Below are 13,165 nucleotides of genomic sequence, written 5' to 3' on the forward strand. Positions count from 1 at the left end.
TGTGGAAGTACGGCGACTTTGGAGGGGCCAGGAGAGATAAGCGAGAGAGGAAACGATCGCATGGAAGGATAACGGCCGAATTTGCACACTGCCAAACAAAACCTGTGCTCCAGGCATAATGCAGATACCCCATCCATACAGACAAGTGTTAACATAAAGAGATGGAGAGGGAGTAAGGGGTGATCTGCTTACAAATTATAGGCTATGTGATTTCTACTAGTCTACTACTGACAAGAACTCATCATGTTAATGACCATGAAGGGATGACAGACCTATTTCTCTGATACTCATCTTCACTCTTATCATAGTCATAAAATGGTTGGCAACCATGTTTCTTTGAGATAATTTTGGACTTGTGATTCCTGTAACTATAAAATCAGGTTTAATCAAAAACTAAGGGGAAGAGCAGTGTAAAGGTTTAAGTTCCTACTATAAAATCTCCAAGTCAGTGCTAATAACTTACAAAATTACTTTCAATTGTTAACTTGAAAATGCATTGCTATGGTAGGAGTGGAAAATAAGATTGAATGGTGTTGTTCAGTCCCCTATTAATGCTTAACTGCCATCATATCTAATTGACACCACTCACAAACTCACAAAAAGTACCAACAAACTATTGCATGTGTGACATTCTGCTCTTGCTCTTTTTTCCTGACAATCAAATATGAACATGGCACATCTAGAGGACAAATTCTTTTGTCTTTTTTGTGAACTGTCCTTCAACCCAGATTTGACCCACTGCTGCAATTACACCATCAGACCCATAAAAATGGTTTCAACATGAGTGACAAAAGGCTAATCCGCAAATGAATCCCATCTTAGTGTCCATAAAGAAGACATGGAAAAGCCTCCAACACCAAAAAATCCACAAAGAGCTTGAGGAAGACATACTATGTGCAACAACTGCCAAATGAAAGACATGATTCATAAGTAGAGAAGATATGTTTGTTTACATCTTAAATCTGCACTCAGCTCAGAGGAAATATAGGGAAAAAAATCCCTGTCAATTGACTGAGTCCTTTTATGACTTTTTATGCGTGATTAGACTTTGGTGTCATTGATGGGTTGTTAAGCAACAAACCATGAAGAGAGGCAATCTGCCTTTACTCCTCTGTGTTTAATAAGAGCAAATAAGCCGAGGCAACCTAAGGCGATTTAAAGTGTCTAACATCCAACTAATGGTGTCTGTCATGTTGTTGCTTGCAGGAGTCACCATAATGAGGACAAGGGGCAAACAACAAGAACCCTTCAAGATGGATTACAACAAGGCAAATTTCTAATCATGACTTGTGTGGTTAGTGTGGCAAGTACAATGGCTCTAAAATCTCCCATCAAAACCTAAATCTCAACATAATTATGAGCATCTGTTTTAAAAAAAAGTATAATGTCAGAGCTTCTTAAAACAAATAAATAACCTTCTGATATATGACTTTGCAAACTCTTAGTGCTCTTTTCAGGTTGCTAATTGTGCCAAACATAATAAGTTTATTACCACTGTCAGCTAAACTTGGACAGTCCCCACAACCTTGAATTGTCCATGACCACTAATAAAAAAAAAATTCAAAATGAACATTCATGCAGTAAATAACTGAGGAGCACCCTCATCTTCAGTCTGGCTTGGTTACATTTGGGGGATGTTCTCCCAACACATTCCAAAATATTAGTACACTTTGAGTGAAGAGGAAGTAAGAGTTCAAACACTGAACTCTAACCTAGAGCAGAAGGCATTCACAAAGAGACAATCCGCTATACTTTATATTGCATTTCAAAAACCCTAGAAAAATGTAAATTCATTGCCAGTGATGAACCCATCATGTATGACCCTCAGATGCAGAGGTAACAAATAGCTCTGGGGTCTGGAAACAGACAAAAGTGTCTTAAGGAAAAGTTCTTAGAACATTCTTACTGGCAACTCAAACATGAGGCCTGAGCTGTGTGTGGTAAAGTCAAGAGTCATTCATTGCTTCTTCTACAACAAGTCAATTTATTTTGATAATAAGGGACCAAGTAAAAATCTTAGTTACAGCAGTCTGCCTTGGTCTCATCTGAGGAATGTTTCCATTTGATACACATCCCATTTGATCATTATCATTAACTAATCTTATTTATATTTCCACATTTCAATCAAATCATTTTTCCTATTCATAAGTTCTGCTTTAAAAATCCAATGTGCCATTTCATTAAATACAGCAGTCAGTGTTTCCCTCAATTAAAAGCTAAATTTCAAGTTATCTCTAGAAGGTCACTCATAACCACTTATGAAACTGATATATCAAGGTAAAAAATAATAAAAATAAATAAAATCTGTACCAACAGCTTTTCATACTATTCACCTTGGCATACCTGGCAAATAAACTGTTCAATATTTCAAGGTTGGCAGACTCTTTGGAAATATAGTAATTATCTCTCTGCGCAGATACTGGGGGGCATTCCATCTTAAGATTTTCACGAAAGGAAAAGACAGTCCAGACATTCTACTTGACCATGACTGTAACTCTAAACAATACCCCAGTAGACAATCAACAATTAAAAAGGGATAGCAGTATCCCAGTGACAGTTGGCCTCATGATTGAATATCAGAAAATACAAGTAGGAACAACTACTGCAATATCCATAATGGAGTACATGTAGTGAGGTAAAAGTAAGAGAGAAGAAAATCATTCCATTGTAATTTCAATTCTTAATGAATAGAACTATTTTGAAATTAAGTCCTGTGCTTAAGGTGAATCCAAATTTTGCTGTATTACATCTTTAACTTCTTGTCATAACTTGCATCATGTACTTTACTTCACCAATCTCATAGACTCAAGACTGTAATTATGTGTGTTTCAAAAAGAACACTGATTAATGGTAATGAATGACATCTTCATGGTCCTTGATGAAATATAACAAATCAACAATAGCCTGTGACTCTCACGCCACTCTCAGAACTGCCTTGACAGTTACTGAACTGCATTTCCACTTAATGACAGAAATATGTGAAATATACAAGAATATAACTTGTCACAGCTTGATATTTTATTTCAACCTTTATCAGAGTCATGGATCCTTGAACTCAAAGCTCGTAACATTTGGACCACAACAAAAAGACAACAAAAAGTGAATTCACCTCCTCAACATAACATATGGAGGTGAAATGATAGCAGCAGAAATCCATGTCAAAAAGATTAACTAGGACAGAAATTTGGAGAGTTACAGTATGGAATGTTTACAATATCAATTCAAAAAGAGATTCCACCTTGCCAAGGGGGCACTATTTCATTCATATTGCTTCCTTAATTAACTTTCAGAGCATTGGGGAGCTAAACAGAGACAACTAAAGAAAATACATAAAGTTGTAACTTGGATTACTACAGGGCACTTTGTACTAATTGGATTTTCACCACAAGGACATTTTGTAACATTATTTTCAGTGTCTGTTACACAGCATAAATGATAAGGTCAGGCATAGTAATAAGTTGAAGGATTTATTATAGCATGTCCACTCATACATCAGAAAGGCAAAGTAATTGGTAAATGTGCCCAGTATTGTCCTTGTCATGTGCCTTAAGTAATAGAAAATTCTTAGAGCAATACCGCCATCTGCTGCAAGAAGACATCAACAACCACACCAGCCAATGCAAGCAGGAGGCATACTGATACTCAAAGGAAAAGCAATTACGAGATGTTTCCAAACAGGGCAGGTTTTAAAATGACTGTTTAAATCTATAAAAGTGTGTAAATCCTCATCACACTCTCCTAAAGTCCGAAGAGATGCCCTGTTTTGGCCAGTCAGTTCAACACCTAAAAACACTCCTAAAACCCACTTACATAAAGTTAACTGTTCACTGAATACTGAAAATAATCTTATTCATTCCCTTTTACTGAACATAGTCAGCCACAGGCCTAACAATACAACAAAGACCACATTTAAAAAGACCAAAATAGGAAGGTATTCAATATTTAAAATATGTACTGACAACAGAAGATCCCACCAGTCAATCGACAGGACTAACAAAAACATCTCTAAATCACCAAGCCATTGTTTCAGCTTACAACTGACATCTCATCAGGCTTATGTCATCACACATCAGACATTTACAATTAGCATGGTACATATTTTGAGTTACATCCTCAAAACTGGATTGTGTTTTGTGCGACGCAGCTGACATCTGTGGACCTCGACCTTCTCCTTTGAGGCCTTTGAAGATGGTGGCTCTGTTTACCCGATAGATTTCATTAAATTAAGCTTACGTTAGGCCTCCCTTTTGCCTGATCAAAGCCACTGCTAAGAGCCATGCCATCCTGCTTTCCCTGACTTTAACAAGCCTAGCCCATCAAATAGGATTTTCATTGTCCTTTTTAATTCTTTTAACACTTTTTTTTTTTTTTTTGGTTTTATGTTTGGTTTTTTTTTTGGTCAAGCTGACATCCCCTTTGACTGCTACAATGCCTGTTTGTCGTGGCCCAGCATCTTCAAGACTCCCACTGTCCCTTCTATTATCGCAATGAAGCTGTCAGCCAAGCCAACAGAGCTACATCTCATATATACACCTTTGGGATGTCAGTGTGATAAGTTGTCTTCCTGGATGAAATGGCTGGGTTACTGAGGTCGACTCAGGCCCTGTCTGGAAAGGAGCAGGAATGAGGTCTCAAGCTGGCACACCGGTGGTAGAAAGACTTCAAACCACAGGTGAATGGGAGGATGAGAGAGCAGGTTAAGGGGGGAGACACCCGTGGGAGGCCAGTAGGGGGTGGGGTTGAGGGAGGGAGAGAGATTGGGTAGTGAGGGAGTGGAAAGGCCTTGATATCCACAGAAAGCACAACAAAGCTGGAGCTTTTTACATTAAAAAGAAAGGAGATTGCCTTTTTTCCACTAGACGCCTTTCGAGCCAAGTGTCATGTCCCTCCCTAGGCCTGCAGGAAGTGAGAGGCTGAGCTCGGCTATAGCATTTGGCACATCTGAAGCACATCTGAGGGGGCTGAAGTTCTTGCCTTCTGAACACTTGCATCAGATTTACAGGAGACCAGATATACTAGATGTTACTGTGTGAAGTGGGTGATCCTAGTTTAAATGTACACTGATCTGACCACACCACACACAGAGGTGTAAAAATGAAAATTACTGTCAAACTGGGGAGTCACAGTCAGAGTCAGGCCAATATTCTTTTATTCTTTATGCACTGAGACCATCCTGCTGCTACCTTCTGCTTTGCATTTCAGTATTGTGGACCTTGACACATACAATTTACATACAAACTGTCAAGTATGCAACAATGTGGAAGTAAGAATTAAGATGTAATGGTGTTTGATTTAATAAAGTGAATGGAGGAACTGGTTAAGGAAACACATTTTCCCACATATCCCACTAAGACAGACAGAAAATGCAAGTAATGAAAATTAGCACCAATATCAGCCACAGCAGGTGTTAACTGCTTGATGATTAAGCACGGTAAGTGTGGGGAGAAGAAAAGTTAAAGATTAATCATCAGCCAATTAAATGCCCATGGCGAGGAAAGCAAACTGTCTTGGCACAGAGATCGCCTCTGTGATCTCAGTTAGCACATCTCAGTGGTGTGCTCACAGATCACTAGCACACGATATCTACATCCACACGGGTTGTTTATGCATGTTTGCTTGTTTGTTCTGCATTTGGAGTACTGACGGATTGGAAGGGGAATGTTGTATTTCTAAATTTAAGTCAATACCAATTTTCAGAAGCATATTGTGGTAAATTTCTATCAGATATTAAACAAAAGCTTAGAATAACAATCAGGGTGAAATATAAGCAAGTCTTAATTCAGTTTATTTTTGTTTGACAGTGGTAAATGGGAGCATGGGCTATATTAGTATGAGATAGTTTGTATGTTATAAGATAGCATTATTTTACATTATGGTTATAAAAAAGAGTCATTATTAGTCATATCAATAATTCTATTTTTTTCAAATTTGATTTTCACAACTTTCATTTCATTTTTAACAAACACAAAAACATTTTACACTTGCCATTCTGATTATGTCTAAAATAGTGTATTTTTAATGATCAGTTTTCAGCAGTGATTACCTCCTGACACCCCTTCCTTCAAGCAGCTAGGCAACAGTAAATGCTCTATGGAAGTAGAGAAATGTTCCCATTTGAGAGGAAAGAAAGCTACACCTTGGATCCATTTCAAGGTTTTGAGTAAAGTTTGTTGAGTATTTTTCAAAATATAAAAAAGGTAACAAAACCACACTGAAACCACATTAAGAACAAGGTTAAATACTGCGCCTATCCCAGTTCAGTCTTCTGTGAATTTATTTAAAAGTTCTTAAATGTCCAATTCAGTATTTATTTGTCCAACCCAATCTGAGGTTGTGGATTTATTTCACATCACATTTGATTTGGGGAAGGACTCGTCTGCTCTCGAGCTCAAGGTCAGCTGCATTCACACTACGGGTTTATTATCATGTGAGTACCAGCACAACAAAACTGACAACAGAAAACAAAAGCAGACAAGAGAGAAAATGAAGATATCATTAAAGATACATATTTTTGCAAGGTAAGGGTCTAAATGCAAACAACGATATATAAGGGTAAAGAGAGAAGACAAGAAAGACCAAAACAAGCAACTGATTCATTTGCACCAGATAATTGCTTATAATTCTATAATATTATTGATTATTTGAAGCACCTTGAGTAATATTGGTAGACAACATTGTGGACTAAAAGCAAGTGACCCCAAAGACTGGGCTGTTCATTAAGCTTTGATAGAGGCTAGAGATCAAGTCAAGACATACAGTGATTTATGAATTACTAAACAAGGCCAGATTCTGCAGCAACAACACAAACACACACAACCTGTTCTCGATAGGCATCACTTGCAAGTTCAAATACAAACAGTGAATTAACCTCAGAGGATGCACCACTGAGCTTCAGCATAGGTTTGTTTGTGTGTGAGGTGTCTGTGTGTGAGGGAGAGAGCGTTTGGTTGAGACTCCAACCAATGTATGTGTATACAGACAAGTGACATGTTTTAACTAAGTGTACTAGTGTATTATACACTCTCATGTGTAATATAAATGTACATTTCAGAAGTCGCAGTTTATTAGAGGATTTGCTAAATGTCAATGTTTATAACTCTAATGTTCCAGTGATAACTAATCAAGTGTTTAAGTACTTACAAAGTCTTTCTCGAGCTTCTCCACTTCCTGCTTGTAGCTCTTCAGTCTGCTGTTGTACATGGCTCGACTCTGGATGGGAATCTCCCGCACCTCCAGGTCCATCTGCTCCAGCTAAAACCCACAGTTAATACAGTTAATATAACAAACATTTAAAATATTTTTCCTAGCAAACACTTAAATAGCAATTTCATCATTATTAAATATAAATTTAAATATAAATATATTAAAGGTAGGTTTAGAGTTCATTCTGATTCAAATTTACATTATACTGTGAGGAAATAACCTGGTGAAATGTGTACTTTTAATTTTAACATTTTCATAGCACTCTCTTGAACAGATGATAAAAAAAATCTAGGCCTCCCTATTCTCTAATAATCATATTTCTCTTACACATTTCTGTAAATGTTACATTGCCAAGGTTACCATCTCTGACAAAAAGATGCTCAAGATAGAAGTTGTGACAACTCTGCGAACATTAAACTTTCTGATATAAGTAACTTCAGCTGCATTAACTTCAATATGGTCCGATGTTGATAGTAAAAAGAAAATGACTCCCGCTCATGTCGCTCCACTGTGATAAAAGTTGTGACAGAGGAAGGCTGTTCTGGAAATAAATACACAATCAAATATGAGGGCCCCTTCATTGCAGCGACGTGCACAGGCCCAACAATGTCACAGTGAATGAAGTAAAAGTACATCTGATTCACGGCTAGACAGGTCTCTCTGTGGTGGATTTGGAGGAAACTAATCACGGTGACATAACAAGACAACTCCAACAACAATTTGTCTCTGTCAGGTGACTTTGCTCATGTTTAAACAGCAACATGAAGACTCCCACCTCAAGATAATGGCTTGAAATGTGTCATAGGGGTGTCACTTAAAAGCAGATTACTGGAAAGCAATCATGTGAGGAGGAAGCCTCCTTTCCGCCATGTGAAGTGTGTGTCTGCTTGTGTCTGTGTGTGCGCCTGCATGTCATGTCACCACCAGGATAATACAGGTGCTGTTGTCTGGTGCCATTGAAAATTGTCCCCTCCCTCTTTCCACAAATTCATTATTTAGGAAATGGGAAGAGGAGAAAATTACTGATCAAAGACGTACCAACTCTCTGACTTCTTCAAGCTGTTTGTCGACATTTAGAACCAGCTGTGTCTTCTCCTCTGAAAGGGAAAAAAAACAGCAACATATTGATCAGCCGACAGAGGAACAGCGCTTCATGACAACAACCCAACTCCCCCACAACAGGGGAAGAGACGGGGGGGAGAGAGATAGAAAGAGACTGGGAGAAAACAACACACGAGGACACATTTGAAGATATATTTACACATTCTCTCCACACGACGAGCCAACATTTGATGTCTCTTAGTTATTGGCGTCTATGAGGCCTTTGTTGGTTTCTGTTGAGGAGCAGTGAGACACCTCGTGCCAACTCAAAGGGAAGGGAGGTGTCAGCTTTGCTCACTTGCCAGAAGTATGAGTCCCACTCAGAATGACTAACGCACTGTTCTGCACCTCACCCTGTGGCTGCTCTTCCACATTACCCATTGAAACTCATTAGGACTGGCGAGAGTTCCAAAGAAGCATGTAAACTACAGTTCATCCCATTGTTATTTATGGCAGCAACATCACCACTTAATTTCTGTACATACAAGAACTGGTCTTTGTTCTGAAATTAGCTCTCTGCCATTAAAGTAAACCACATGGAACATAGAGGTTTGGTTGTTTAACAATCAAGCAGTCACCAGTGAACAAACATATTTTAAAGAAGATAAAAAGGAAAAAATGTCGATCAAAACTCTGAAATACAGGACAAAATGTGTGAATAAATTTTAGGTATAGTCACTGATTAGTAAGCCAGTGTTAAAACCATCTCTATCCATACTTAGAGACTCTCAAATGTTTGGATTTGTCTGCTCTTCTCTAAATCATTTTCTTGTATCATTATTTTTACATTTTTAAGATGAACTAATGTGTGTGACATATATCCATATAATCCTGAGTAAAAGGTAGGCACAAATAACCCTACACTTCTGGGAGAAATCCATTAGGCCCCTTATACAAAATACATTTTGAGATTACAATAGGAAAACCACAGGTATAAATAATAAAAATGAATGATGGCTGAATTCCATTTAGCTGCTTTGGTTTAAGGGTCCTGGTATTGCATATGTTAATCTACTGTCACTCGTTGCATGTCCCAAATCCATACTACATTCTAGGTCTAAGCAGGCTTTGAGAATATATTCACACTTCAAAATGACAAAATGAAGTATACTCAAACCACAAAATATTCATGATAAATATGGTCCGTTTTTGAGTGTGCTGCTGATGGACACTGAGACAAACCAGTGTTAAAAGCATACCCAAAACTACAAATCTTAGCCAAGCAGTGACCACTGTCTGCCAAAAAAGAAATAAAATAATGCAATTTCAGCAGGTAATATTGATTGGCAGAGAAAGAAACTGAAGAAACCACTTAATATCTTTGAACAGACAGCAAATCTTCAGAAATCAGTTTTGCCATCTTTTTGAAATATCAGCATGTCAGTATTCCACAATACAAACAGATAAAAGGTGATTCAAGACAGAGTAAACTCAAATTTTCTCTCTCAAAAACAAAGTCATTCAAAAAGTCTTAACAGAGATCATTTCAAATATTTTGACTACTGCCATTTCAGATATATTCTAAAAAGTAATAATTAATCAAAGAATTCAAGTATTATGAGCATAACCTAACAGTTCTTTAACCTGATAAATAATTAACAGCATTTTAAATAACTGAAATGTAAAGTCAACAAAACTTTGTGCTCCAAAGCAAATCACAAGGCTACCAGTTCTGGGAATGCAATATCATAAAAAAACTAAGCTAAGATCTTCATTTCTCAGGCACCATGGGCCAACATTACCTTTTGCCAGTCCTAAAATTCATTTTTAAAACCCATGTCCAACCTCACAACCTACACAGTAAACAGCCAGAGGCGATTCACTGGAAGGTGAGATGGTGCTTTCTTGCTCAAACTCAGACCCAAGCCAGAGGGCTGTGAAATATGTATGGATTTTTTACCAAGACTACAACCTGCTGACAGACGGATGAGGAGTTTTGTACACAGAAGTAAGGCAAATAAAAGAAATAGGGCTTGGAAAATATTTTTTTTTACTTAAAAAAATGTTCCATATTTGAGTTGCAGTGATTGACAGGCAATCTCTTGCCATGAACACTCAAAGGTGAAAAAATTACATTCATGTTTCATGGAACAAGGCCTAACATTTTATTGTATTCTTATTCAAATATTCCTTGAACCTGAGGTTTTGGGGGATGGTAACAAATAAATATATAAGCACATATTCATTTGACTGTTACATGAATGAAGACAGTCAAGGACATTTTTCCCACACGCCACGGCCATTATCAGCAATTGTGCACATGTGAAATAGAGAGATACAACAACAGCAATGACAAAAGCCCTTTGTCTGGAGCTACATTAACGTATTAAATAGAGTGCTGTCAAACCACGGGCAAAATTCAGCCACTTCAGGAAGAAGAGCCAGAGGGACTTAAAAAAGGAAGAGAAGAAAAACCTTAATGAGAAGGAAGGGAATTGAAATTCAACTGTAAACTATTCTGTTGGTGGCAGAAAACATAGAACAACTACTTATGGTTGTAATGTGTTTCCTGGCTTTGTACATATTCATATGGGCTTACACTGACACAGTTAACAGATGGCGAGAGGAAGCAATGTGGAATTACTCTGTGGAATGGGCTGCCATGAATCTTCAAAGATGCCAATTCCAAACCAGAAATATTCAGTCAGCCAAGGTTTTGTGAGTGCCCTTTGAAAAACCAATGAGCAAGTGTGAGCCCAGAGAGGAAGATAAACGTTCTAAGTAGAGGGTTGGAAAAAGTTTTTAGCAATCAAAACTAAAGCTACTAGTTTCCACAGGGAGCAGTAGTCAAATAGTTGTACATAATGCAAATTTGGCGACTACCACCGCTTTTATGTTGGTTCATGGGCTAAATATTTATGCTTTATATCTTACACATATTTTAACAATATGTACTGTATTTCTAACTGCAAAATTCTAGTTTGCACAAAATGCTGTTTAAATCCAAAATTAACAAATGACTGAGTTTTTATTTTTACATAATTAGATTAAGACAAACTCAGTGACTATTTTACCTCCACATCTGACCAGGATAAGTACTCAGTGACATACAGTAACTCAAGTTTATGAGGTACTATGTACATTGAAAGACAGTGTTTAATCTGTGTAAATAATGACAATGAAAAGCACAAACAGGCCACTGCACACTGCACAGCTGCATGTTGGAACAATAATGGCTGACTGATGTCTGTTTTAACAGCTGTAGCAGTGTATCAGGAAAAAAAGACTCATGTGTTTGAATGTGAGAATATAGTGTCTGACAGTAAGCCATATCCCGTGACAGAATGCTGAATGAATAACATGTACAACCTAGTCAAAAATAACATTTTAGAAAAACAGAAAAACACTGTGACATGAAAAAGATGGTTTAAAATAGGTGTATCAGCTCTACTAGACACATGCATGGAGTCTGTAGCATAACCATGTATGAGCCCTTTACCATTTATCATAAATACTCACTGTAATCATTGTCTACAATATTATTTTTCTCATTTGTGGCTTAAATAGTAAAGTATTTAGCTGGATGGACTGGAAACTATACTGTACAGTAAAACAAAAATGAAATAGTTCTTAGCCTGAAACCCTTTTTTCCTCTGTGGAGGACAGAAGCCTGTACCACTGGGCTCCAGCCCATGAGTACAGCAGCAGCACATGGAAATGTGATATATCACATCCTCTTTTCCTTTTATACAGAGAGCTGGGTCTGCTGCCACCTACACTGGCATGGGTACACTGCTGTACATATTTATTATCATCGTCTGTTGTTACAAAGTTTTCCCTAATGTGTACTTATGTCACAATGCGAAAAGGGATTCTGAGTGGGGCTCATTAGCTGTCATAATCATTGCAAGTGTAAAAGTGTGTCAGTTATAAAGCAATAATACACAAGTTCAGATTGGATTGATCATCTGTCCTCAGCATCGCCCCCCTATTCAACCTTGTTCAATCCATATTTTAATGCTTTTCTTCCCCACATAGGGACACAGATTGAAATGTGATATTTGAAAAAAAACTTAAAAGAGTTGAGTCAAAAAGAGGTTTCTGTCCCACATATTGCTTATGGACAAAGTAAGAACTGTATCCTCTTTATGCTGGCATGATGTACACCTGATAGCCATGTGATAGAAATTAAATCGACTTGCATTTGTGTAATCCATGTGGAGCATTCAAGACACAAATCCTGCATTCAAAACAAATCCATTCAAACACAGAATTTGTGTGAAATAACAAATATTGACTTGACTGAATAGGTACCCCCATTTGAACACATGAATGGTCATTGCTGACATTTAATGTGAGATAATGCCATTAATCTTTACATTTATTTTTTCAAATTTAAGTCAAATTTATCATTACCAGTACACCTGCACACATCTCTGGAGTGCAAAGAAACCACAAGCCCACAGATTTTTTTCACAGACTTCATGGCAGGAAAAGCACAGGTGTAACTAGTAACATTAATTAATGATGGCTCTGTTCCATTTATGTGTCCCAGTGAGCTACAGTACCAAAGACATGTGCACATCTGAAATCCAGCCATGATTAATCTTATTGATTACACCTGTGTTTTTCCTGCTATGACAAGTCAGGCTGTCTGACAGGGAAAATACTTACTCCATACAGCCCTGTACTCTTACTTTAAGGTGATAGCACTTACTAACTCATGTCAGACAGTGATGTTATGGAGGTGCTGCTGTGCTGTCGTTAGCATTCAAAGATTTCCCAATAATGTCCATTCATGCAAAAACAGTTTGGTCTAACACAACAGGAACTACTTTTAAATGGGACGTAGTAAATGGAGTAATAGCCTGAAAAAGCATACATATCTGAACTAGTGGAAAACATAAAATGTTACTCGCCA

The 13,165-nt window shown here is 37.5% G+C and overlaps 1 protein-coding gene across 6 annotated transcripts in view; it reads right to left on the minus strand.

Annotated features, from left to right (window-relative positions):
- vti1a (vesicle transport through interaction with t-SNAREs 1A) overlaps positions 1-13,165 on the minus strand; it is a 111,059-nt gene that overhangs the window by 97,469 nt on the left and 425 nt on the right. For all 6 annotated transcript variants that reach the window (XM_018703310.2, XM_018703311.2, XM_018703309.2 and 3 more), the window contains exons 2-3: positions 8,242-8,300; positions 7,141-7,251 (exon numbers count right to left, since the gene is read on the minus strand). In XM_018703310.2, the coding sequence (XP_018558826.1) occupies positions 7,141-7,251; positions 8,242-8,300 (170 nt within the window). The remainder of the gene's footprint in view (positions 1-7,140; positions 7,252-8,241; positions 8,301-13,165) is intronic.

This window comes from Lates calcarifer, linkage group LG23 (genome assembly GCF_001640805.2).
Source record: "Lates calcarifer isolate ASB-BC8 linkage group LG23, TLL_Latcal_v3, whole genome shotgun sequence".
NCBI lineage: Eukaryota > Metazoa > Chordata > Actinopteri > Centropomidae > Lates > Lates calcarifer.